Below are 27,870 nucleotides of genomic sequence, written 5' to 3'. Positions count from 1 at the left end.
AGGGCAGGTATGACCAGTTAAACCTCTACCTAGATCAGAACCAACGGTTTTATTTACTGTTAGCGAATTTTTTTTTTTCATATGGCTGTTTTAGTACATCCTCTTGCGCCATTTCTGTGAACCAAAGCAGTTGGAAAAAAGCGGGGTTTTAGTAGGCCTGCTCCGGCAATTTTGGGATTTCACCATAAAAGAGTCACGGTAAGCGCAGAACGTATACCAACAAAAAATTAATGAAACTTGTATTCAATGGTAATTGTATTGTAATGATCTCAACGTGCAGAAAAATATTCAAATGTGAACGGAATTCTTTAAAAAAAATCCGGTGATCAACTTAGGAGTTAGATACTTAGGATTCAGATAACTTCATATAAAGATGAAGTTGCCTAATATGAATCCGTAAAGCAATTGCTTAAGGGAGCTTGCGCAACAAAAGCTGACGGTGTCTGTTTTATTTACCTACGCACGGCAGACAAACTCCCACGTCTCGCTTGGAGATGTAAGAAAATTTTAATCAAGTTTACCGTACAGGTTTGGTTAGATTGAACCAGATTTGCAAACGCAAAAAAGAGAAAAGAGGGAATATATAGAAGAAATATGCTTCAAAGTTCCAACTGATACTTCACAGCAGTTGCATGCACTACCATTCACATCAAAAACTAATATTAAAAGTTTATGCTGAAGGCGACGCAAGCTTTTGATTTCACTTTCAAATACCTGATGAGCCTCTCTAGGGGATGCTAACCGCAAGGTTGGCCGAAGATATGGTCGGAAAGTTAGCAAATTTTCAAGCTACCAGTACATTACCCACGAACGAAAATTTTTTTTTCTTGCTCGGCTTTCTTCACTTTTGTTGATGTCATTATTACCAGCCTTTTCCGCAGTTGTGGTAGCCTAGTGAAGGTTGTCGAGAATGAAAAGCTCAAGGGTATTATTCTTCTTCTTCACTCAGGCTCCATGAGCAGATAGGGGCTATCACTAAGGTGTGCGGCCCAGAGAAATTGCTTCTTCTTAGCACTTCGACGAGAAGTCCATACATCGATAGGCGGTCACTTGACAGGTTCCAATTCTTCTTCCTACGCGCCAATTGGGGCCATCCCGCGGATTTTATTTGTTTTCTGCCTGGGATAGAGAGTCCCTAAGCAAAGGCACGGTCGGAAATGAACCGAGAGAAGATAAAAAAAAAGATAAACAGCACCACTGTGAGTCCAATTACTTTCGCTTATTTTTCCACCCTGACGAAGATGCGATTAATTATAGACGGCCGTACTATCGGAACACGTTAAGAAGGAAATTACCTTCCTCTTTGCATAGTTCTTATTGCCGAAATGTGATGCTTCAGTTGTCGCTCTCTGTTGTTCTTTTCTTTCTTAAGTTAGGCCCTTCTTTTCAATACAGAATAATTCTCAGAAGTCTAAGGTTTAAATCTTAAACATACTTTCTTTTTCCAATCCACTTGGCGTTCTTCCTATTCGGAAGGCTTCTTGATTGGAACGCCTATGTAGCTAGAGCTTCCAGATTATCTTAATCTCGCTGAATGTGCCTGAAATGAACATATTACCTTTCTCGCACCTATTTTCGGCGAATACTGATTGAATTTCCCCTATAAAGCTGCCTCAACATTTAACTGACTGAATGCAGCTAGCTTCATAGCTACACTTGATGACACATTGCGACATCTTTAACAGTGTGGTATTCGGTTGAGCAGTTCAGTAGTTAATTGTACATTAGTAATAATAGAGCGAGATAGAGAAAGCTTTTTAAGAGGAAGCTTTAGCTCGGGCCCATCTCCGATGCCATCTATTCAAATACGTGTAAAACGCAGAAACCTTCTTCTGAGATAACCACTGGGCTGATTTTAATGATGTACGTTACATTCGAGAGAGAAAGTTCATTTCTAGTTACTGTTAGAAGCGGAATTTCTATTTACGACTTCAATATTTTAAAAGTAATTTTCGAAAACTGGAAGGTATGAAAGAAAAATAGAAGCAAGAAGTTTACAAATTCGTAGCTCTGCACCAATAATAGATATTGCAGTTCTGTTAACTACATCTGTGAGAGCATCCAAAGCGGACACATTTGATATACCCCTTTATATACCCCTTTATATCTTTATATAACCCTTTTATTAAGAGGAAGCTAAAGCTTCCTCTTAATAAAAGGCAGATAATTATGGCGGCCTATATGTAGGTGCCTAGAAGCTGCTCTGCTTAGGGAAGGAAATCAAGGAAAGAAAGGCCTAGGAGACGGAGGGTGGGAAAAGTGAAAAAAAGTAAGAAAATATGTGATCATAATATGTACGAGTATAGGTCTAAGGTCATGATTTTGGTGTTAAGAGACTAGTGCCGGTCTATTAAGTCAATGTCTGGAAGGAATGAGAAAGAAAAATTTTAAGCTTGACGCTTCTTTGAACGCGAAGAGATAGAACGTAGTACGTTTCATAGGTCTAGTGGTTCTGGGAAGCAGAGCCCGAGACGTGTTTTCTTTTTCAACAATGAATAGGTTATGTTTTCACAGTCGGCTGTTAATACCGTATCTGGCGTGGAAGAAAAGTGTCAGTTACAAGCAAAAGCCAGTAGCGCGTCTGAGAACTCGTGACTAGTCGTTCTTACAAGTCACATTTAAAGTAAGTGTACATGCCTGTTGGTGCTCTGCACATGCATATTTTGTGGACGTGGTCACGCCATACCTATAGTCGCTTTGCTATACCACTTCTGTCCTAACCATGAGCGCAAAACTGCACTGTAGCTTCTTGCTGGCTAAAGAATCCGTACTTCCATTCTCTCAAAGTATGCATATGCATGACACCAAATGAGCTTCGAAACTGGCAGCATGTTCTTGCTAAACGGTTCTGCCAGAAGCCAAATTACTATGCGCGGGCCACAGATATTGAGAAAATCTCTTTGCTAGGCTGCCTAGACACAGAGAAGGAAGCCGAAATCCATGTCGTTGGAAAGATATTTTATAACCATTAGCATCATGACTATCATTATGTTTACGTCTTCCACACACAGTTTTCAGCGGCAAGAAGTTCATAATGGCATGAGCAGCCGCATTTTGCATTATGCCGATCATCAGGATTCAATAAATGTCAACCCGCCGTGGTTGCTCAGTGGCTATGGTGTTGGGCTGCTGAGCACGAGGTCGTGGGATCGAATCCCGGCCACGGCGGCCGCATTTCGATGGGGGCGAAATGCGAAAAGACCCGTGTACTTAGATTTAGGTGCACGTTAAAGAACCCCAGGTGGTCCAAATTTCCGGAGTCCCACACTACGGCGTGCCTCATAATCAGAACTGGTTTTGGCACGTAAAACCCCATAATTTTTTTCAATAAATGTCGTCGCTGTCTTTGCCAGAACTTCAATACAACACAGAGTTTTGTAGTTTGACCTGAGAAATTCATTCTGTCGATATGAGCACATCAGAAAGAATATAATCAGACGGGTGCAGATCGAAGACGTGTTCAGAACACAAGCACAGATACAACATGTCCTGGTGCCATGGAAAAAAACAAAAAAAAAACCTTTGACATATTTCTCAATTCATAGTTTGGTGTACAACAAGAGCATCGCCTAATCGTAAAAATTGATTATAATATTAACAAAGGCCGCTCGCCTATAACAAACAATTTTTACGGACGATAAATTTTGGCGCCTGGGCCTGTATTCACAAAGTACACCAAAAGACAGACAGCGGAAGGAAAGGAAGTTAACTAAACGTTGTTCCCTCTGGTAACATAGGCAAAAGTGAAAAAGAGAGAGGGAGAAGACAGGAGTTTATATCTGGTACATGCCTTCAGATACTGTAGAGGAGCTCGTGTGTCTTTCTGGTATAATGAGCTGTGAGGCCAGGCTCCCAGAATCCTTGCTTCAGTAAAAGGCCTATCGAGCAGTCTAATCAAGGCCTACTGTTCGTAAGAAGCATCTCCCAATCATAACTGCATATAAAGTTAGTAATTACGGTCAGCCAGTGACAAAAAATACTTACGAGCAAAAAGCTTTGTGAATTCGTGCCATATGTGCCCTTTCTTGTGAAATTTTTTTTGTGTGTAAATGCTGTCCACAACTGTCTCATCAGCAGGCCGAGCCCCATCATGAGTGGCGGGTGCCCGAATGTCTCCCTCTAAAAAAATATATCGCATGAACGTAAGAACGTTTTGCGAGTATACAGCACATGCATTGGTTGGAAGTCGGAATGCTGGAAACAGGTTTGTGACTTGTTGGTTTCTTCTATTCCTTGTTTTCATAGATTTTGCTTTCAATATGCACCGTTATTTTCATATCGGTGGTCGTGGGCTGCTTCTGCAATTTGTACGAATAAAATCTTCACTACGAAAAAGAAATATGGCAGAGACATTTAAGACTGCTTACATGTGGGAATGATTTGAAATCATTATACCGTTTGCAGACCTCGGAATGTCATCACATCCCATCAATTTAGTTTCCTTAAAGACCCTTTTTGGGGTGTTACATGAACGTAGAACGGCATTTTATACATTCATGACGTCGCGCCACAACTGTGCCCATTGGCTGCGCCGTCCCGTGTCCAATGACGCACGCACTAGGAACGCCTTTAGTGAGCCAGAACCGTAGAGCCGCCGTGGCAGTCGGGTAAGCGTTCTCGTCTCGCACCCCGAAGACCTGGGTTGGATCCTCCCCACCCCGACCGAAATGTACCAAATTTGCCTTTCAAAGGGATTAATTTACTTTGTTTACAGGACCTCCCTGAGAAATGTGACGTCAATCCGAGCATTTTTAACGTGTTGTTACTCCTTGCGCCGTCGCCCATTTTTGGTTTTGTAGAACTTAATTTTATGCCAGTGGTTCAATGTGAACTATTTTCACTAATCTGTTCCTGGCTTTCGTCATCCAACGGTCGTCAGAATTACCCGTGTTTTGCATAATTTACCTATAGTGTGGCAGTGGTCCACATATTTGAAATTTCTAGACTGACTAAAACGTACTAAATATGGAGCATACTGGTTAGATAAATGAATAGTGTAAAACGTCCTTCACCCATACGTGACAATTATGAAGTGAATTGTAGGTTAAACTAACCAGCTAAACGCTGATGTCGGCAGCAATTAAATTTATTTCAGCAAGTTTAAGAATAAATCTTGAAGCTTCTATTCGGCACAATACGCACTATCGCGCAACGCCTATACTCTTTACTCCGAAGCGTGTTTGTTACTACGGCTTAAGAAAACCTTAACTCCATCAATTGAGGCCGTTTGCCCGAGAGATAAAGAAAAATAAAACGGAGTTCCCTGCATTTATCCCAACACGCTCACCGTCTTGCAACCATTATTCGTAGACACACCACTCCAAGTATTTCGCATTAAGCAATATGGGTTCTTGCGAGCTGCCGTCTTTTTTTTTTTTCTCCCAGGGCAAGAACGAAGCATAGTCATGCATGCACGATGACGAAAGTGTTTTTCTCCGTCCGTTTTCGTGCGCACTCGGTTGTGTAGATCTGAGTTTCGCAATGCTTTCTTCTCACGGAGGCCGCTGAAGAAACATGGACGGCGACTCAGTATCGCTTCGCACGAAGCAACACCAGAAGAAGAATACGAATGCAGATCCGCACGTCTTTATGCTTTCTCCATCTCTTCTACCGGTTTTATGATTTCCAGGAGTTTTGTATGAAGAGGGAGAGGTCAGTTAGCGCGAAGCGCTGGATTGAAGGGAGGAGGAAAGGTCGACGGAGGGAGGGAGGGGGGGTGAGAGGTGAGAGCCGTTATCAGCGCTTTATAAATCTCGTCAATGCGCGAACGCTTCGGCGGTGCGCATCAAAAATTTAAGCCTGCCAATATACGGTGCCCGTGCCCTCGTCTGCTGCGAGCGATCCAAGCCGTGTGGGAGGGGACTGGACGTGATAAAGTGACTCAGTCGAAAAAGAATCGCGATTTACCCGTCCCGAGCAGTGAACTTTGGGGAAAGAATTATCCAAAGGAAAACGGGGCGGCGAACGGAGCAAAAAACAACGAAAGGCGCGAGATGGCGGACCGCGCGCTGAAAGAATAAACTCGAAAAGAGAAAGAAACTGAAAGAAAGAATAGAATTGGCGGGGCCGGGATTATGGGATATGGAAATGGGCGCAGTGAATTCCCTTACTGAGCACATTTTTATGCGCGCGAGAGGAGGAAGAACGGAACTAGGAAGGAAAAAGAAAAATTAAAAAGAGAGCGTAGGTTTTAAAAGTTGGCGCACCTAAGAAAGGAAAGAAAATTCAGCCACGGTGAGGAAAACGAAATAAAAACGTACGAGCGCGTCTATTGCTACGGCTGCCTCAATAACCGGTAATTTGGAGAATGTAAACGTCCAATGTCTGGACAGGCAGGGTGCGCGCACGCCCACCCGCCATGCGAGGAAGGAAAAATCGCTCCCAGATTTCAAATAGAAAGCCAACAAGTCCCATGCGAACAGAGAAAGAAAATTCCGAAGGACACTGAATGGCACGAGGGTGCCGTACTGGGACAGTGGCAATTATGCGTTTGACTAAAGATTGGCGCGAGCGCAGTCGACGTCCGTGCTGCTAATAGCAGCTGCGGACTGGAAAGCTCGCTATTCAGCGTGCGGTGAAGGCGATGGTAAGTTGGCTAGCGGACATCTTATTTTACGATGCAGACAGCACCCGATCAATACTGCACAATACCATACGAAACAGAATTCACGTATCGGTAATGGCAAAAAGTAATCTGTTATAAATATATAAGCGGCCGGCCACTGCGACGGAATTTCGGTAGAATTACCGAGAATTGAGTTACTGATTTATGCTGGCAAGCATAGGGCGGGACAAAGCTAAATTTTTTCAGCCGTCTTGAATTTACAACAGAGCAACAAGGGACCAGGACAAAGGAATACGCATAAAGCGTTGCTGTTTTCTCTTCTGCCCCTGCTCCTTATTACCGACTTTCTAAATTTAATATGTTCAACCAACAAACCTGCATTATAACCGCTTAAACAGTGGAATGCAGAGATCAATACAGTTCGTTTGTCAACCGCGCTCTGAAAACCTACGGTGCCATATATCTGCTTTAAAACTGTAGTTTACCAATAGCGACTAAGCTTGTGTATGTTATTAGTCTGACTTCGAAACGCTATTTAGTGAGCACAAAAAGGACGGAGAGTGTGGCTTCCAGGACAGGCCCTGCTGGCGCGGCCTTTGCAAGCCCGGGGACTATACCACACGTTTGACAACCACCACCAATTTCGGCACTTCACCATTCTGGCCATCAGCATAAAACTGGCGTGAACCGTGTGTTTATTTGCAGCGATGAAAATAAGGGTGGCAGCAAAGTATAGTTTCAATCGCATTCGTTCACACTAAAAACAGTTTACAGCCTTTGGAGCCTATCCTTGCTCCACAACAATATAGGTGCTGTTCAAATCCACGCTCCAGTGGTGGCGCCCTCTGAATTAAAAATGAGGATCTCAGAGGCGATGCTTTTGCTTGTTGCATGTGGCGGAAGCGATGGTGGGATTCGGAAACACGTCATGGAAGTCTGGTTTTGGACACTAACTCTAATCATCATCTATTTTGCGTGCATTTCCTTTCTTTAACGCTTCGCGCCCGGTAATTCTAGGCCACGACTGGACTGGAAAAACTTTATTGAGGTCCTGCAGGACGTTCTATAGGCCACGAAAGGCACCCGCGCTATCAGTTTGACGTAACATTCCTGACATGAAAGTGCGGGAGTGCAGAGCTGTTAAGAAAGAAAACGTAAGCAGTACAGATGTTGGTTGTTGTTGTGGGACAAAATATACGCCTCAAAGAGTGTAATCTGTTTTCAGAGTGTTGGAATGAAACATTTTCATGGCGGCAGCATCATGTTTTAACAGAGATAGTCAAATTTGTTTTACAACGACAGAGGAGTTTCAGAATATTTTCCTTAATTCCAAAGTACGAACGCGCACATGTTATCTACGTTGAAAGTGAAGCAAATAATGGTAATTTCATAAATCAAAATATGGAAGCAAATTTTTCTTTCTGAACTCTTCATTTGTACCCGTATTCACCTTCTGCTTCGCTACAAGATGCGACCAATATAAGATACAATGCTATGCTTTCCACAGGGTGTAAATGAATTAGCTATGTTGCTGAGAACTTCTTTTTAGTATCTGATGTGTGAAGCTTTGTAAGTTAACGCCAGCGAGCATTCCTGCAGCTCCGTGTGGCGCTTAGAGTTTCAGAAAACACCGACCACGGCCCACCACGCAAAATAAGGTTGCTCGCATTGTAAACGCAATAGATGAAGTTCGTAAAACACCTGGTGACGCTGTTGTGCGCTGTAAATGAGTGGGAAGTAAGAGGTAGCTTAGTAACAATGCATCAGAGTCCAGCCTCGTTTTTTTTTTCTTTGGAGGGAGGGGGCGCGCTCTAAGTCTAGATTATCATTAATGCCGTACTGAAGCTCGCTGGTTTATACTCAAGTCCACTGGTTTATTCTAACTCACGCAAAAGGTTTCGTCAGCGTCTTCCACTTAGCAGAGTTCTGCTTGAGGTTGTGTAACACAAATTGCGTGAGAAGTTAGTCTTCCACACCTCTTTAGGTGGGCAGCACAAGGAATTTCATTTTTTTTTTTCGTCTGCAGTGTGCATTCATTTTTACAAAGAACACAACCAGAGCTAATGGTTGCATCATATTGAAGTTGTAACTACTTTGCGAATGCAAAAAAACGCGTTGAAAAAAAATGCAGCGTTCCTTAAGACGTACTTGGGGGGCCAGTTAATTAGTCATGATAAAATATGGCAGCGGAGTTCGAAACAACGACGTAACACAGAATGAACTGTACTGCAACTGTCGGTTTATTGCTGGATATGCATACATAAATACGCGTACCAACAAATGCGTGGAGCTCTTCGGAAAAGAGAACGACAAAGATTTTAGAATACTTCGTACGAGTTAACAGCCATCATGCTGCACGAAACTTTATACTTCACAAACCTTTATGCTTCACAACAAAGAAACAAAGGAGAAAGAAAGCGAGTGAAACACACCATCTGACATTGCCCCGTTCAGGTACATAAAACCCTTTCTTTCTTTGTCAGATAAGGCGACCGAGAGGACACTGATGCACTCTTCCTTCCGCTTTGAAATCCCAGCTTCGGTAGGACGTTCTGGCGGGCTAGTTGGTTCATAGCTTTTAGACGTTTATAAACTGCGCGAAAAAAAAAAAAACGAGGACACAAGGAAGAAAATGCGCTTGTGATGTCGTGTGTGTTTTCTTCCTTGTGTCCTCGTTTTTTTTCGCGCAGTTTATAAACGTCTAAAATCCCAGCGGCTTCTATAATGTCACGTGCCAGCTTGTTTCTTTCCCTGCACGTCACTTTCGTATGTTTCAGTTCCGGCAAGCAACCGCAATCCTAATGCAGGCAGGGTGACCGGTGTCTTTTCTAGAACAGGGGTAGTCATGCTCCACGAGCCTTGTGTTCAGACATCTATGTACAGGGTGTTTCAGCGAACACTTTCAAAATTTATTTCAGGTTGCCTGTGGCAGATAGCCCAATTCTAGTTAATGAGCTGGTCTACTCGAAGAGGCGGACATTACTTGCACAAAAATTGAAATGCATAATCGTCTAATCAACAAAAAATCACTAATTAACTTTTTAACTAATTACCTGATGGCCTGCATTGCAATTTACAAATTGTAGCCATAGAGTTCCCAAGGCGGATCCACTTGGAATAAATTCTCAGGATGACAGCAGTTTCGAGATAATAATTCCCGAACTTTGCGGAGAAATGCATTGGCACCAGCTTACGAACTAGAACTGTGCTATCTGCCACAGGCAACCTTTAATAATTTTTTTAAGTGTTCGCTGAAACACCCTGTATAGCCGATCTTATATTCGATTGATGGGCGCCGCTATCTTGGGCGGTTACATAAACAATTTCTTAGTTTTATGAGAGTTAAATCACGTAACATGGTCATGAAACGCTGAACGCATTTATACAACTGTTTTCATGCTTGTGAATCGACTGTAGTACCGTAAACTTCATTGTTAAAGACAGCAAACAGAAGCGTTATCAGCCCAATATGGCGGCACCTAAACGCTTCCGTTAAATGGTATGTATGTTTGGTCAAAGTACACCTTATCACGCGTCAGCGGAATTGAATAAACAACCCGCTCCGTGCAGGAGACGTAAGTTTGCTTGTGCTTGATTGCACAGACATCCGTTGGTTTATTCTGAGTGTTTACGTTTTTGCAGAGTTCGGGCAACCGCACTGGCGTTGAGAATACCATGTCGACACCAGCGTTTCGACATATTTTACGAAGGTTGTACGAAACGGTTTTACGAAGGTTTACGAAGGTTCTGCAAAAAAGTAAACGCTCAGAAAATAGAAACGGATGTCTGTGCAATAAATCACTAGCAGCAACCTTACGTCACCTGCACGGAGCGGGTTGTTTACTCGATTTCGTACAGTTTCGTGCAGTACGATGGTTGTTAGCTCATATGAGCGTTCAAAAATCTGTGTCGTTCTCTTCTCTGAAGTGCTCGACGCATTTGTTGGAACGCGTTTATAGGCATGGTCATCCAGCAATATACCGACAGTGGCAGTACAGCGCTCATGTTTGTTCATTCTGCGCTACGTCATTGCTTCGAAGTGCGCTGTCATATTCAATCATGAAATATTCGAGCAGCTAGTGAAAACAAAAGAGACCATTTGCTGTCCTCGTCATTTTTATTTTTTTATAGGGGGGGGGGGGGGGAGTCGCACTCTGTTCATAGAAAAAGTGTTAGTATATAGCTCTAATAAACTGCATGCCTGTCACGTATGCCTGTTATGTAAGTCCTGATCTTGTCTCTGCATCGATGATCTCACCACTGAGCGAGTAATAGGATGTGTGCGCGCGTCGACCACGATGTTAAATTTCTGCTAGTGTTTTGTGAGGAAATTGAGACCATTGAAACTAGCTGAACTGTTGCAACGTATTTCAGAAAAAAATGTCTCCATGTGAGGAAAGCAATGCTAACGGTACACTCCTGTATTCATTGTGAAGGCAATGCCTGGTCTACACCAGTGAAGTGCTCATCACACATGACTGCTCTTTTTGCATCCAAAATGTAGATAATTATCCGCGGTTTCTAGTTCGTTTCTTTGTTTTATAGTGTAAGCAAATTATAATGTGGCCAAGCTTCAACGCTGGATCTTAAGCAACGCACCTGGTGCATCATGTCAAGCCTGTTGGCCGGCTAGCCTTTCCAGTTCTCAATAAAGACTGTCGTCAGCTATTTCTAAAGCATATAGTAAACATAGCGCACGAGGTAGCATTTTTATAATTAAAAGCAAATGGAAGGTTTGGCGGGCTTCAGTAAAAGGTGTGTACTGCAGCCACAAGGACTGCATCTGCAGAAGGAACCAGAAATAAAAATCACAGAGGGACAACGAGATGCGACATAAATAACAGGCGTTGTTATCCGTCAAGTACGTGGATGTTTTCCGCTCGCATCTGCCACTTATCCACAGTTTTAGACTTTGCTTCAGTATGTATATGCAACTGTAGTGTTCTCATTTTCCTATATACTATTTGAGTTCGTAATAGGCCAATTATCAATCCACACTCGCTTATGGACTATTTTTATTCAATAGAAGTATCTGTAATTCATTTTTACGAAGAAGCCTGCTTTGCGATGATATCTAGTTCCAAAGGCACGTTCAGCTTGCCAAAAGCAAGAACAAGCACGTGGTAATAAATTAAAACTGTGGTGAATACCGAATTCTCAGATAGTAACCTGGTTGTTACTGTGTGCTCGGTTGTCCTTATTATTCACATCTCTTGCCCTTATTGCAAAGATAATAAGCAATATAAGGAACGTATTATTTTTCACCAGTAACAATATTCTATGACAACTTAAAAATTGCAACCTTGTCGTGATAAAATGAAAAGCAGAGGGAAAAATACTCTGCAGGTCCGAACATATCCGAGTATTTACATTTCGAAATGTATGCTGTAGCAATGTTAAGTCACTTTTTGGATGGTTGGTTGTACTTAGAAACAGTCCATTTCACGACATCTATTAAAGACATCGATGTCTAACGCACCGTCGATCAGACCTAATGACGCTATGTTGAGAAAATGGCAGAACGCTGAACCCTTTAGCTCGAGGCTCAGCTAACGCAAATGCAAATTAAAATTCGATATTTCGATACTTTAGCACCATAACAAAGCAACAATAAGAAATGAATGTATTCAACATGGCCGCTTCCGGGCTTAGTTAACACAATGGTTCAAGTCAGCTTCAAGAAGAAATTGATTATATTCTCTTTCTGTCGGTTACCCTACCAGTGCCTTGTCGACGCTACCATTGGAATTGGCAACAAACTGCAGTAGACATAAAGCCAAATTTTAAATGAACCAGAAGACGTTCTAAATCCTCTAACCGTTCAAAATTATTTTCGTAGATGACAAAGCAGATTTTGCGTAAATTAATGAAAGTCATCGTTGTAGCTATCACATGACAGAACTAAACTGTTGCGGCAATATCTAAGCTAAGTCTCATTTGTCGTTGAAGCGTTCGAAATTCGAAAAAAAAAACAAGAAGAGTTTGCAGTTGTTATCCAGTTGAAAATAATGTTCGGTCGGTAGCGAATGAATGCCAAATAAAACAACTTACAAGCGAGAGTTATTTAATAACTGGTTCGCGGTATTTTCCGTGAGAACAAATGCTTAGCACGGAGGTCGGAATGGGTCTGCGAGCAGAAATTGCATGCGAGGCAAGTATACCTGAGGTGGTGTATTCCGAGGAGAGGAGAAACTCCGCCGCTATCTCTGCGAATGCAAACGACACGGTGAGGCAGAGGGAGTACCAGCAACCACGCATCCCGAACGGGCTGCGGTGCAGGCCGGCTCTGGCGCAACTTTTCCTCGGAGGGCTCATGCCGGGCCAGCGGGTAAGTTCATCGGGAACTCGAAGGCGCCTGGTACGGTAAGTCACACCCGCGCAATACACTAAGAACTCGGAGTTACGTAGGAACTAGAGAGCGGACAGGCTGGACGTGCAAACCCACGTCCGGCACGGTCGTGTCAGCGTCCAAACGCCGTTCACACGTGCGTCAGAGAGAACGCGTCGCGACGCGGTATCCCACGGAATGAAGGGACATGGTCGTGTAGAGGCGCCGTGCGTCTCCTTTTGTCACTTTCGCTCACACCCCACTCGCGCGGTTAACCTGAAAGCGATGCACAGTTCACTCAATCCAGTTGGCACCTAAATACAGCCCCTTGTAGACACCCCACGAGGCGTCCGAGTTTGTTATGCTTTGCTTCTGGGTTAGCGGCGTTCGACTCCTTTAACCGCCGGCGTCCTCGTTGGCTTGTCTGCAGGCGCGAGCCCGGGAGGAGGCAAAGTTTCCGTCGCCCCCGTCCTCTCCCCTTCTTTTTCCCGTCTTCAGTGGCGCGCACGAGTCAGAAAGTGGGACAGCGTCGTGAGGAGGCGGCTGCGGCGGGCGCCGGGAGTGCAGCAGCGGCGGCAGCCCCGAGGAAGCAGCGAGCGCTCGCTTCACCGCAGGACGCGTCCGATGCTTGTGGCGCCTCGAGGTGGGAAAGGGGGTGTCTGCGGCCTTAGTCACGTGGTAGGCGCCTCTTCCCGAAACGCGCCTGCGCGGAAGAGGAGAGCCCTGACGTCACGTCCGCTCGTTCACCCCCTCCCTCGCCACCATCTTCCCGCCGACGTCCCGAACCGGCGGCGTCGTCCCGTCGCGCCCCGAATGGGGAGAAGAGCGAGAGCGCGCGGATAGGGGGGGGGGAGGGGGATTGCAGCGTTGGCGCGTTTAATCCGCATCGCCAAGAAACGCGCGCGCCTCCGCCACGCTTTTCCTCGCGTACGCTTTCCCTCGCTCTTGGTCGCTTCGGCCTTCCTTTTTTTTTTCTGCGGAGGCACCCCCTTGGCCCGCATCCAAGTGGAGGAGACTTTTGTCGAGAAACGGGCTGCTGCGGGACTGTCGATGTAATAAAATAATGTTCGCTCTTTTCCATTGCACAGAACCCTTATCTTTATTTCGGTTTTAAGGTTTGTACTTTTCCAGTGTTTGTGCTGGCCCAGGCTCTTTCTCTTCTCTCGGCTGCTGCTGCCGCGTATTTGCGGCCACTGCAAAGTGGAAAACGCGGAGCGAATGCACTGGCGCGAATCCGTCTTCCAACATGTTTCCTCATGGCCTCGTCATGGGGCCTACGATGCTTCCGGTGCGTATTGAAAAAAAAAAAGAAAGAAAGAATGTGCTTGTCCGTGCTTCAGTCTGACGACTCGTATCCGAACAAAACAGGTTGTGTGTCCTTGATGGGCCTGTCGCATTGTAAGCGAGAAGGACCTACGCAAGCAGCTTATGTGGGTTTATTCTGAACGCATGTAGCAGCCAGTAGAAAGAGTTTTTTTTTTTTTTTACAGAGAAATGGACAAGCGTTCACAAAAGACGACAGCGACTATATTTATTACTTGGCTAAACCTCCTTTCAGGAAATAATAATCATTCGCCTTATTGCTCTTTATCAAAATACACATTGCCCAGTTGGTGAGGTGAGGAATAGAAAACACTTTCTGATGGGTGCTTCTTGCGTATGCTTCCGATAATGTTGTGTATATATACCTAAAAAAAAAAGAACCTGGAGGATAAAGTTTGGTGCTCACGTTCTTACCGAAAATCTCGCTACTTTGTCATCGTTATTGTTTATTAACTGCGACAGTGAGGCAAGCTTCGTTACTGAAGAGCCTGCCATTCCAAAATTGTGCCGAAAGAACACGTTGAACAAGAAAACGCTGAACACGAAATTTAATTTAATTATTTTAATTTTAACAGAAAATTTATTACATATTTGAAGTAAAAGTTCAGTGGGTTTGACGCTATTCGGGGGAGGGAACATTTGCCAGCAATGGTAAATATTGGCAAACATGAGGACATATTATTTAAGGCAGTAGATAAAGGACATGTGGTTGTGACGAATAGAAGTAGCTACATTTCTGAAGCTCAGAGGCAGCTTAATGACCAAAAGTTCTATAGGCACTAGATCACGTCCCCTAGGTAGGGTTCAAAAATTTTTGTAATACTGTTGCAGATCTTCTAGAAGAAAACAATAACGCTGGCTACATTGTGTACATTATTGACACTTATCTCGGTGGCGCGTAGGACTTACACATCGTCCTAAAAATTCATAAACACGACCATCCCGGTAGACCAATCTTGTCAGAAATAGATATGGTGAAGTAGAACCTCTCACACTACGTCGATTGCCGCATATGTACCATTCCTGACTTATTTCCACTGTACATTAAGGACACGAACCAATTTTTAAATGATGTTATAGATCGGGACGTTTCTCATGGGTTTCTTGTGGTGACTCTTGATGTAACTTCACTGTACAAGTACATTCCCCACTCTGAAGACATCCAGGCTGTTCTGCACGCATATGATGAATCCGAGTTAGATAAAACGGCTCATTCTTCCACATTGCGTAAACTCATTAGATTAATTCTGAGTTCCACAGCCAATGCTACGCTCAAGTTAGCGGCCAATAGAAATTGGCGCCAAAATTGTTCCTAACTACTCAACTATCTTTATGGTACTATTATTAAAGTCGCAGGTTCGCCCGAAAGGTGAAGCATCGATTGCGATAGCAAATTATTAGGCAGCTAAACGAAGTAAGGACAGTAGTTTTATCGGCCGTGTGAACTTGCACACATGTACACATTCGCTTACTAACTAAATTAACAAGCATGGTGTCACGCGCGCACAAGCCAACATAAACATGTCTCCCTCGTTGACCACGGACACTCGCTGGGAAAACGCTGGCGTGAGGAATAGCGGCGGCAGTAGCGAGTGCATTGCTATTCGTGCGGCCTCTCGCTTCAACGCAAACTAAGCGGGGAGAACACAGCGCACACGAAGCTATCCGTCATCGGCACAGCCACACTCTGTACCCATCGCAGATCACTTTCAAGATAGGCTCCGCGCGGCTTCGCTCAGCCGCGCCACACGCAGCCGCCGGCGGAGTAGAACGTCCGCTCCTTCTACCCCCCTCCCCTCTTTCCGTGCTTTGCGTGTGACTGAAGACGGCGCGCTTCAACCTCGCCTTCCTCATTCGCGCGCGCGACACCGATCCACCATCCACGGCTCACCCTCGCACGGTTTCACTCGCATCCACAGCATTTGACGCGTTGCCACTTGTTATTGCACTGGGACTTCATTCGGAACATCATGGCGACGCCGATGTCAACGGTGGAAATGCGCCTGGAGTGTCCATATAATTGCTATCGTAATAAAAACGAGTTTCTGGCCAGCCGGCACCTGAAGCCCTTCAAAAGGAACGTTTTAACTACATTCTTCTTATCAATCATCATGGCGGATCACAGCTTCATTCTTTCATCGCGGGTTTTAATATTACTCATCAAATCATATTTTTCTCTCATTCCTACTCGGTCAACAACGTCAACTTTCTTCACATCACAGTAACTCTGTGCAACGAAAAACTGACGACGAAGTCTTACCAGAAACCAAACGATAGACATCAGTACCCTCATTGAGAGAGCAGTCATACAAGACACTGCAAAACCAGCCTCAGGTCATTTAATTTGAACGCATCACCCGCCGTGGTTGCTTAAGGCTCATTCGCACTACACCGACACGAGAACGATTTTGGTCTGCCGACTGATGACGTGAGCAGTTTACAGAACGGAAAACGCTGTGGCCAACGGTTTAAATGAAGGAAAACGCTGCCGCCAACAGTCGGCAGACCAAAACCGGTGCCGTGTCGGCCTAGTGTCGACCCTCTGGCTTAGTAGCCCGACACTATAGCCTTTAGTGGCTATAGTGTCAGGCTGCTAAGCCAGAGGGTCAGCTGTGTTTCTCTTTTCTCCTTTATCCGTGAATGAGTATCTTTCTATCTATTCATCACTGAAAACAAAAGAGAGCAAATAGTATAAGTCTGCAAGAAATTAAACTTTCCTGTTTTTCTTTGTGCAGATTTTCTGAGAAGAAATTTTCATTGCACTCGATCATATTGTTATAAGCCAGTTATCCGGTGGACTGTTGCGGCTCTCGGTGGCGTTTGGGCGACGAATCCACCAAGCCCATCGATGAGTATATCCTGTAGTAGGAATAAGGAAACTGATTTAACTTACATTATGTACACTGGCCCCTGGCACGGAAGCCCACTCCATCAGGAGCCTATTTAACGTCTGAGTTCGTATCAGGTCACGTCACCACCCACTGCACCACCGGTCTCCGCTTTTAATCCCTTCGTCTTCCTTAGGAGACTCGACTGGGGAATCTGCTGACCTCGGTGCGGCCAATCAAAGGCGTTGTATTTTTCACCGAACTCCGCCTCTACTGTTGCATCCTCGCCCTCGCATTTGCTGCCACTGCGTGGTCATCTAGGAAACCGAGATCGTTGTCGTTCCCACGGTAGTAATTCCTCGAAGTTGGCCTCTCCCCTCAATCCGGTCAACTCGTCATGGTCGGTATCGACCACTGTCGCCGTCTGAGCGACGCTGATGAAAGGGGCTGCCTCGTGGTAAACGTCCAAGGTATACTCTGGACCAGGTTGATACTTAACATGATAAAGAAGATGCTTAAGCGTAGAGAAGTTAGCAGGAGGAAGAAGTGAGGCCTGTGGTCCGTCATCTTTGTTGTCTCCTTGTACATAGTGTAAATAAACCCCCTTTTCTGTAAATATATCCGTAACATCTTGGTGGAGGTGCTGGGTACATCACGAGCACATCACAGAACTTCGCAGTGGACATCTCGTGGTCCAATCGACTATCTCGACTGAGAGGTCTGCAGCTTCGGCTTCGGCTACCACAGCTCCAATTGCCTTGACCCAACTCCAAGACTTTGGCACGTACCTTCTCAGGCATTGGCAACATGGACGTCGAAGACTGGCTTATCGAATATGAACGAGCCAGCAAGAACAATCGGTGGGACCTGACTAAAATGCTGGCTAAAATCATCTATTACCTCAAGGGAACGGCCCGTGCTTGTTTCCAAATACACGAAGAGGAATTGACCGGTTGCGACACCTGTAAGCAAAAACTGCAGGAACTCTTTGGGAAGCCAGTTGGGCGCCAGCGAGCCGCCAAGAAGGAACTGTCGTGCTGGGCCCAAACATCTACTGAACCGTACGTTGTTTACATTCAAGATATATTAGCACTCTGTCGGCCGGTCGACGACAAGATGCTCGAAGCTGACAAAGTCAGCCACACTCTTAAAGGCATCGCCGATGACGGTATTAATTTACTCGTATACAAGGACTGCTCAACGGTCGACGACATTATAAGAGGGTGCCGATGCTTTGAAGAAGCAAAGAGCCGTCGTGCCTCACAACAATTCGTTCGGCTCCCTAATACCGCCGCTAGTTCATCGCGTGAAGATGTCCAGCCGCCTGGGGCCGAAAACTTGCTGCGTCTTGTCCGGCGCGACATTGAGGCTGCGTCTTCATCGGTTCCTCAGGCACGTCACGACCAGTCCCGCCCGGCAGTATGTCTGATTCAAGCTGTCGTACGCGAAGAGTTGGCAGACTTCGGCATCCGTCCGATCTGTTCTGTAAGTAGCCCTACAGTTGGCAGTTTCTTTCAACCTCCACGCCCACAATCGACCTACCTCAGATACCATGACCCAAACCAGTGGCGCACACGGGACGACAAGCCGATATGCTTTAATTGTAATGTAATAGGTCATATTTCCCGCCATTGTCGCTATCGTTAGATTTCGTCTCCTCGTCCCCCGTACGCTTACCGCCCGGAACACAGCCGGTCCTCGCCCTTTCATGCCTGTAATGACCCGCCGTACTGTGATGTTGCTGCTCCGACTCCACGCTATGACCGTCGCTCGCCGTCCCCATAGAACCGGCGTTTTCGCTCACCGATTGCCCGTCGCTCACCGTCGCCATACCCTCGCCGTCCCTCTTCCGAAAACTGACCGGTGCAGAACCCGGAGGTGATGCTGCATTGTCCAACCGACCCCGAAATCCTCTGTTGGCCCGGGCCACCCGATAAAACCTTTTGGACATAGAAGTGGACGGCGTGCCTATTTCGGAGCTCATAGACACGGGGGCGCAATTATCGCTTATGAGCACTCGCCTTTTTCGTCGTCTCCGCAAGGTTCTGACGCCCGGGGCGTCGCCTGTCGTTCGTGTAGCCGACGGCGGTACATCTTGCGTCGTTGGGATGGGTACTGCGCGTTCGAGCTTTGCTAGCCACCAGACTTCAGTTCTATTCGCCATTCTGTACCAGTGTCCGCATGAAGCCATCCTCAGACATGACTTCCTGAGTACCCATTCTGCTCTCATCGACTGCTCTTCTTCTGGCCTTCTCCAGTTGGAACTTCCTTCTGTGACCGATCTCTCCACCGCGTTTATTTGTCGCCGAGTTCGTTCGCCTTCGACCAGCCACCGTCGACATGTCACACTGACCGCAGATACCGCGGTTTGTGACGGCGACTACGTCATCTCTCGTTCCCTAGACGCTCTTTTAACAAAGCGCGTAGCGCTCCCTCACTCCATTGTGACTATTTCTGCGAACCGGGCATGTATCTCTATTTAGAACTTTGGACGCACACCACAGTTTCTTGTCGAAGGTATCACGCTAGGAAGCATAGCGCCTTTAGACGCACGCGACCCTCTGGCTCTTACTATCGATGCTCCCCAGTCTTCTGGAAGCCCTGACACCAGTACTTCATTGTCGCATATTTTGACGCAATGATTGCCCCAGACTTTTCGGCTGCTCACTCTGACGACCTTCGTCGCTTGCTAGCCGCCTGCAGGGACGTTTTCGATTTTCCTTCGCCCCACCTCAGTCAGACAAAAGTTGTGACTCATCTAATTTACACCGGGAATGCCAGTCCCATCCATAGGCGTCCTTACCGAGTGTCTGTCTCACCAAGGTGTTACGGGGAGATTTGCAGAAAAGGGGGTTTATATTTACATTATGTACAAGGAGACTAAATGTGGGGCAGCAACTACAAAGATGGCGGACCAGAGGCCTCACTTCTTCCTCCTCCTGTCTGCTCCAGGCTTAAGCATCTTCTTTGTCCGCCGGACAGGTGGCTCATAACAATATTAAACACGCACACAGCAACTCTCTGCCTTCATGGCGTGGATGATTAGTCGACTGCTTTTCGAACGTCATGGGACTAGACTCTCATCTTTAATGCTTGTACTCCATATGTTATGTGATGCGTTGTGGTGTTCTTTCCTATGAAACACGAATTTTCCACCACAAGAAGAACTTGTGTGATTATCTTGTCGGTGGCAAGTGCACTTTATTTGGATAATTGTGCTAGTCTTGTTGAAATGGTTTATTCTCCATAGCAGCGCACTCTTCGAAACAGTGAAACCTGTCGCCCTTTATAGAACCTCACATAATAGCCCGATGCTCTAACAAAAAAAAAATTATGAGGTTTTACGTGCAAAAACCAATTCTGATTATGAGGCACGCCGTAGTGGGGGACTCCGGAAATTTGAACCACCTGGGGTTCTTTAACGTGCACCTAAATCTAAGTACACGGGTGTTTTCGCATTTCGCCCCTATCGAAATGTGATCGCCGTGGCCGGGATTCGATCCCGTGACCTCGTGCTCAGCAGCCCAACACCATAGCCACTGAGCAACCACGGCGGGTAACAGAGAGGCCACAATCGCAGAGCTTGACGAAGGCCCTACGTGATAATTAGCCTGTGCTCTGGCCTAGCCTAGCTTCCCACATTCCCTATATTCAAGGGGCCACGCCACGCATATCATCACAGGCACCTTCATGGTCATCTCTTGTATGCAGTACGGTCAAGCGGATAAAGCATCACAACACATAAATACTTTCTCTCTTTCTCTCTCTATCAACGAGGTGACCGCTGTTGAAAAGGTGGGAAATTCGATCGTGGACAGCTCCAAGAAATTGCGATTTAACGTCATACATCAGCCATAAAGTGAATTAGAAATCTCCACACACTGATATGAGGTAAAGGCTGAAAAACGCAAGAAAATCCGGCAATCAAAGCGCTCCCCATAGTGGCCTTATCTGCAGCGCCGTTCCTCCCCTCTCCCTCTCTATCGCAGCAAACGGGCAGTTAAAACTCAGAATTTAGTCAAATTCAGCGAATTACAGCCACACGCGCCGAGTCACCCCCCACGTGAGAAAGCCACGTTCCCGATCCCTTTGTGCACCGAACCAGCCTTGTGCAAGCAAACGTCAGCCGAGCCAGAGTAATGAAAGAAGAACACGAACAGCACGGATTGAGCGATGCGTGACCGGACGCTCGCTCTGTGTCCGGGCACGAGTTCACGCTTTAATAATAAGATTATTGCCCCCTTCTCATCGTGCTATTTTGCGCAGCTCCGGGAGGCGGAAAGCAGCCACGTCGGCATGGGGTGGTTCGCGACCGAAATCGACACAGGATAGCTTCGATCTGGGCTAAGTGAGCAAACATGGGGCCCCGCGGTCCGTGGACCCTGCGCAGTGCGACATGGGGTTGTCGGCCTGAGTACCACGAAAAAAGAAGAAAAAAAAAAAAAGAAAAGCTAGCTAGATAAGAAGTAAAAATTTTGGAAGCTGTAGGTGGAATGGGTGGGGAACCCAGCGTATTTTAGCAAGAAAGTAACTCCACATCAGACAGGGGGAAAAAAATAGTAGTTCGAAATCCCTGAGGGCGTTCTTTACTCCACGTGTGCCACTCGGCCGGGCGGAGCCTTTGAGGTCGTGTTTGCCGAGGATGTCATATGAGCTCTAGCGATGGGTTTGCAAAATGTGAAGCCCCGGCGAACTTTTCATTTAAGGATGAAACGAACCCATCAAGCGAAATGAATTAATTATACTACTGTCATGTTCTTTTTTTTTCTTCTTCTAACGAATGCACAATACAATCAAGATAGGCTGCAAAAGTGGAAGCGAAGGACGCAGCAAAAAAGGCCTGCCATTTGAGGCTGACGCAAAAAGCGTATAACTAAAAAGAAAGAAACAGAAAAAAAATGACAACTTAGGGTACTTTTAGGGAATATGGAGTCATTTTTGAAGACGGGAAGAAGAAGGAATGCGACCGCAGTCATTGAAGCATCGCGGACGTCCTCGACACGCAGTGGAAAAGAAAGAATGTAATGGCACCGCATGAGAGTCGCTAAAGCTGGAAAGAAAGCGAAAACGAGATATAAAGAAATCAAGGACGGGTGGAAACGAATAGCAGGCGAAAGCAATACCTAGGACAGAATGCGGGGAAAGAGGACAATGGACGGAAGGGCGCGCACAATCGCGAGCCAGGGGGATTCGGGGCTGTTTCGGCGGCGGCTGCGGCGGTACTGGGACGGTGGGTGCTGCTGCCTGGCTGTAATTACGGGGCGACGGCCAAGCGTGAAGGCGCCATCTGCCGCAGTAGCCCATAAATACAACGAACGATGTCGCCTGTCTCGTGATTCCGCCCGCGCGCGGGTCCCTCCCTTACTCCTCTCGCTTCGAAGAGCATCTTGTAACATCCTGCGGGCCGCGAAAAGGAACAGCTTCTTTGTTTGCACCGCGGACGCCGTTCACCACCGCGCCACGTCCGCAGTCGGCGCCGGAGACAGCGATGGGCGGTGCGAGATTGGTTTATTGGCGGCGCTTTTTCTGGCCGCTCTTGTTTTTAATTGCTCGCTCTGTGTCTGGGACTCGTACGGGGCTGCGATGTTTCTCCTGTCCTACTAGCCCGCTCTTTTCGTCTCACTTTCTTTTATCTCGTCTGCTTGGTGGTCGCAGGTCAGGGAAATGATGCGCGCATGGTCACCTGTTTTGTCTATTTCTTCTCCCCCTCATGGCATCTCTCTCTCTCTCTCTCTCTCTCTCTCTCTTCTTTATGCTTTCAGCGCCCCTGGACAGATATAGGGGACGTCAGTTGGCTGTCATCGACGCATCCCGATGATGCGTGTCGTGCATCGACTGTCACGGCCATCACGGGGCGGAAAGCTCCAGCGGTTTTTGTTGTTGCCTGCTCGCCGCATGATTTGGCGTGAAAAAGTTGCGACGGTGGTGCCAGTTCGGCCGCGAATGATAGGAACACCACCTTCGTTGTCACATTTGACATTGGCCTCTCACCGGGAGCATTCTCCCCGTTGCTGCCTAGCCCCAACTGTGCATGACGGTGGACTTTTTTTTTTTTTTGTCGCGGGCCTTCTGGTTATGAGTGTAAACGCAAAGACAAGGAACGTACTTAGAGAATGGATGTAAATTTTACGTTTTGCAAGTATTTCTCTGTCTCAACCACCTAGTGAAATATTGCTCGCCCAAAATACATACAGTGTATATGATTAGTCTCCCACATTGCTTCCGTAATTTAAATATTTATAGGCAAGGTCATAGCATTGCTTTTAGTATATTTTATGCTATGTGAAAGACAATCTTTTCCTTGCTTCTGTATTTTTGTCTTTCTTGAAGCTTTTTTTTTAGCTAAAGTTTGTTATAGCAGGCCCCTTGCTTTTTGCGACTTTTAATAAACGACAACACTTTTACCTGATCTTACTTGATATGAAGCTACGCTTGTACAATGCGATAAAAGACCACTTAAGTGGCATTTTCCTTTACGTTATCAACTGTTTCTGTTACTGTGAATACGTTTAAGAATATTTTGACACCAGCCGTTGTCATTTTACGGGAACCAATGAGTAGGGTTAACGTTTGCTGAATGCAGCAACCAAGACTCAAATATCGAATGAAGCTAGAAATGCCACCTTGCAATGCCGCCGGTTTATGCACGAAGATCGAGAAGCTTGCCGAACCTATTCATGATGCATAGCCGAAGGGCCTCACACAAAAGAACAACAACAACAAGAAAACGTTGTACCAGTAACACTATTTACACAAAGCTACTGTGTGAGCATCTTTAGCAAAATAAATGTGAGTTGCCTGCCACTATTCTTTATCAGACGAAATCAACTAGCATCAGAAAGTAATCACAAGTGAGCAGCACACTTCGCTTAAAGTTCTAGAATCAAATAAATGACCTTAACACAGTGCGGTAATGAATGCTCGCCAAAAGTGTACAATTATATCATGCGCAGATTACTGCACTGATACCATCATCGTGTATTCAGTTGCCGCTTTATGTTTTTTGGTATTGCTGCAGCAGCTCATTAATTCGACATGATGTCACCTCCACAGCATTTATGTATGCGTAATTTCTCCGAGTACCTTAGTTTTGTCCTCACCACTTTCACCGTTTTCGAGTAAATTTTTTTTCTTTTCTCGTGTTGAGCATTATTATGTTAAGTTTCTTTCACCAATGGTATAGATCTCGAGAGGATAAACTGTTCACTGACTGCAATGACAACAGTACCGAAATGTTGGCACCGACGGAGTTATTGCATGTCATAACTGCTGCAAACTCATTATCACGCGCTCACTAACACCTTCTACCTTACGCCGGAAAGGATTGAGTTAGGCATTTGTCAACGTGTCAAAGAAAGTACCTAAGCTAACCTTAGGAAGCAAGCGCAGCTTTAATCTTCACGTAAACCGAGCGGCCCAAGAAATTCTCTCCGGAGCCGCAAAATGTACTTTGTCTTCGGCTGAGACAACCCGAGAAGATTAACTGCCGCGACACAGTTGCCGCGTGTGCCAGTCACTTACAATTAACGTTACTTTTGGCGCGCCAGCGTAAGAAGTGCGTTAGGCGCGTGCTCCCTTCGCATTTTTCTTCAGAACTCAACAATATCATCGCCGTAATATTTAAAAATCATTCTCCCAGCTACATAGTGGAACGTGAGAACCCTTAATGTGAAGTGAACCTTATCTTTCACTCCTCCGTAATAAAACAATGTAAAATTTCAAACGTTACAGCCACAGCTGGGGTCAGCCATTAAAAAGTCAAACTAACGAAGTTGTTCGCAAATAAAATGGCTGCACGGCCTTGTCAATGGCTAACTCATTGATCATCTGGTGGGTGCTGATTGATCCAGAATCATTGATGCGGGAATGAGTGAGTGAGTGAGTGAGTGAGTGAGTGAGTGAGTGAGTGAGTGAGTGAGTGAGTGAGTGAGTGAGTGAGTGAGTGAGTGAGTGAGTGAGTTGATTACTTGCATGTATATACAGAAAGAGAGATAGAAAAGAAAGAGAGAGAAAAGAAATACAGAGACAGGGATGTTAACCAGAAAATTGTATAGGTGGCTGTCCATTTTACAAGGAGATATTCGATGACCAATTTGGTCATCGAATGCCGTCTTCTAATAACATCAACTGATAACATTGAGTGCGTCAATACAACTTCTTTATCTACCCTGCCTCCCCCCCCCCCCCCCGACCCTCCCCCACGCACACACGCACTTCGTTTTGCTTCTTTAAAACACATATAATTCAGCAATTGGAGTAGGTGGTAAAACGTGTGATCGTTGATCATCTCAGCTCATGAAAAATAAACTAGAAATAGAGTGAGAGAAAAAAATATAAATAGAAGGAAGGATATTAATCATAGAAATATCTGGTTGGCTATCCAACACTAGGGGAAGGCAAAAGGGGAATAGAAAGAAGGAAGAGAGAGGAAGGTAGTGAATGTAGGCATGAGCGCGGACGGCACCAAGGCAGTCAAAGGCGTTCGCACATGCCAGTCGTTTAAAAAAAAAACACACACATGGAAAGGTGTCTTTACTGCCTTCTGGCTCGATTATCGATGAGAACGGTGCTGCAGTAGTGGCTTTTCGCTTAGTGGAAGATTATTTAGTCGCCTAATTGCATTGGACATTGATCGTCGTTGTAGGTCATATTGAGAACAGTGGCACACTAACTAGTCTATATATGTCCCCCTCGCAGCCGCAGCCATCACTTACATACCATGTAAGACTGTCAGTCATTCCAATTAGTGCTGAATGAGCTCTCGTGAAAGCAACCCCCAACCCCAACCGACACAGAAGAGATGCCTCACATCGGTGTAGTCCGGTGGAAGTCCTATTAGTCTGTGGAGCATGGTGCGCCTTATATGTACGGCATTCTACCTCGACTAGCTAGAGTGTGCGTGCAAGAAGGCAAAGCTGCGTCGCAGCGTTTGTCTTGAAGAGTGGAATAGGGACGCAGTGTCCTTCTGCATGTGGCCTCCTAGCAGCCTTGTCAGCGTCATCATTTCCAATGATACCGCAATGGCCGGGTAACCATGGAATATAAATACTGTTGCGTCCAAGCGCGTAAAAGGGACGTGCGGATCAAAAAGAGGAATGAAGAGGAAAACGACGACTCGTAGCCTGCTGTTCTTGTTCTCGCACGCCTAAATAAACCTCTTTTCCCGTGCTTGTAACAAATCTGCATGTCCCTTTTACGCGCTTGGACGCAACAATATTGTGGCTTACAAGGTAATGCCGGCGCTGCTGCGCCCATAAGCCATATCTGATAAGTGCTCGTAATGTAAATAAGTAACAGCGATCAGACAGGTGTGAGTCTTCTATGCAGCAGCAAGTATGGTCTTTCAGGTCTCTGTTGACCTGAAAATATTACGTTTTTCACCGAGTCACAGCGAAGCCCTCGCTGACGCATATTCGCAGTAAAGAGGCCCTTGGGGACGTTAGGTTGGAGCACGCGAGAATAGCCTCGTGAATCCATTCTCTGAATAGCTAACGTCATGCTATAGATTAGACTGCATCATAAATGTTTACTCAGACAGTATAGCCGACATGAGGCCGCTGTTTCAATTCCTGGCAGAAATGCTTGGACGCGCAAACGTTCGCCTACTTGTTGATTCATGCATGCTGAATTGTAGGGCACTAAATTAGTGTTAACTATTCCAGTAATTGGTTACTAGATGAGTAACTGGGATCCAGATTCTTAATTGGGAATCAGGCCAGTAATTGGGAACACATTAACAGATACACGATTAGCGAACTCTTTCAACGAATATTTCACATCATTAGTAAAAAGTAAGCACGATCCAAAATGCACCCAGTACTTAAGAACACCAATACAGGTAAGTGCATTCTTGTTTCCCTCTACCGTGCATGAAATTGTAAGTTTTGTCATGTGACTGAGAAACAGTATGCGTACCGACGTTGATGACTTGCAGATACAACCTGTAAAATATGTTATCGATAATATCGCGCCAATTCTAGAGCATGTAATTAACCTAATGTTTTCTGTTAGTATTTTCCCTAAACAACTTCAGATGTCAAAAGTAACCGTGATATACAAGGGCGGTGATATCAATAATTTATCTAACTATAGGCCTATTTCAATAATTCTCGTGTTCTCGAAATGCATTGAAAAATTGATATATAAACGCACGTCCAGTTTTTCTACGAAGCATAACATTATTACGCCTTGCCAGTATGGCTTCCGGAAAGGTTGTTCAACTGAAACGGCTCTTCTGAGGCAAGAGGAATTTATCTTGCAGTCATTTGAAGATCATCTATGTACACTAGGCATTTTCATTGACTACTGAAAAGCATTTGACTCAATTAATCACCATTCCTTGTTTGAGAAATTGCAACATTATGGCTTTAGGGGTACTTTCCTAAAACTTATCACTTCTTACTTTCATCACCGTCGGCAGTAAGTCACTGTTAACGACTTTGTATCCGAATTCAAGCCAGTTACTGCTGGTGTGCCTCAAGGAAGTATTTTGGGCCAATTACTCTTCAACCTATACGTAAATGACATCGTAAATACTTGTGCTAACACTAAGTTTATGATTTGCGCAGACGACACAAGTATTTTTATTACAGGCCATGACCCTTCAAAACTCGTAGAAAAAGGCAATGCAGTACTAAGAAAAATCCACACATGGAGTGTTGGCAATTCATTAAACTTAAATGTAGCAAAGACAAAAACAGTATTATTTCGTCCTCAGAACAAAAGACTGAATATCACCGACAACTTAAAATTAGGGTCATCAACTACAGAGCTTTCACGCGTAGCTATAGAAGCCTTGGCGTCATTTTTGAAGAACATATGACGTG

General features: G+C 45.4%; 1 protein-coding gene across 2 annotated transcripts in view; it reads right to left on the bottom strand.

Moving 5' to 3' along the window:
* Positions 1-27,870, bottom strand: part of LOC119442870 (V-set and immunoglobulin domain-containing protein 10-like) — a 413,510-nt gene that overhangs the window by 232,010 nt on the left and 153,630 nt on the right. Inside the window, exon 1 of one of the 2 annotated variants that reach the window (XM_037707914.2) lies at positions 12,727-13,528. The exons of the other annotated variant lie outside the window; for it this stretch is intronic. Within the exon in view, the coding sequence (XP_037563842.1) occupies positions 12,727-12,880 (154 nt within the window). The 5' untranslated portion in view covers positions 12,881-13,528. Of the gene's footprint in view, positions 1-12,726; positions 13,529-27,870 lie in introns of those variants that run through there. 2 annotated transcript variants of the gene reach the window in all.

This window comes from Dermacentor silvarum, chromosome 2 (genome assembly GCF_013339745.2).
Source record: "Dermacentor silvarum isolate Dsil-2018 chromosome 2, BIME_Dsil_1.4, whole genome shotgun sequence".
In the NCBI taxonomy this organism is placed as follows: domain Eukaryota; kingdom Metazoa; phylum Arthropoda; class Arachnida; order Ixodida; family Ixodidae; genus Dermacentor; species Dermacentor silvarum.
Note: the sequence above shows the minus strand (reverse complement) of the source record. Positions and strands in the feature narration are given on the sequence as shown.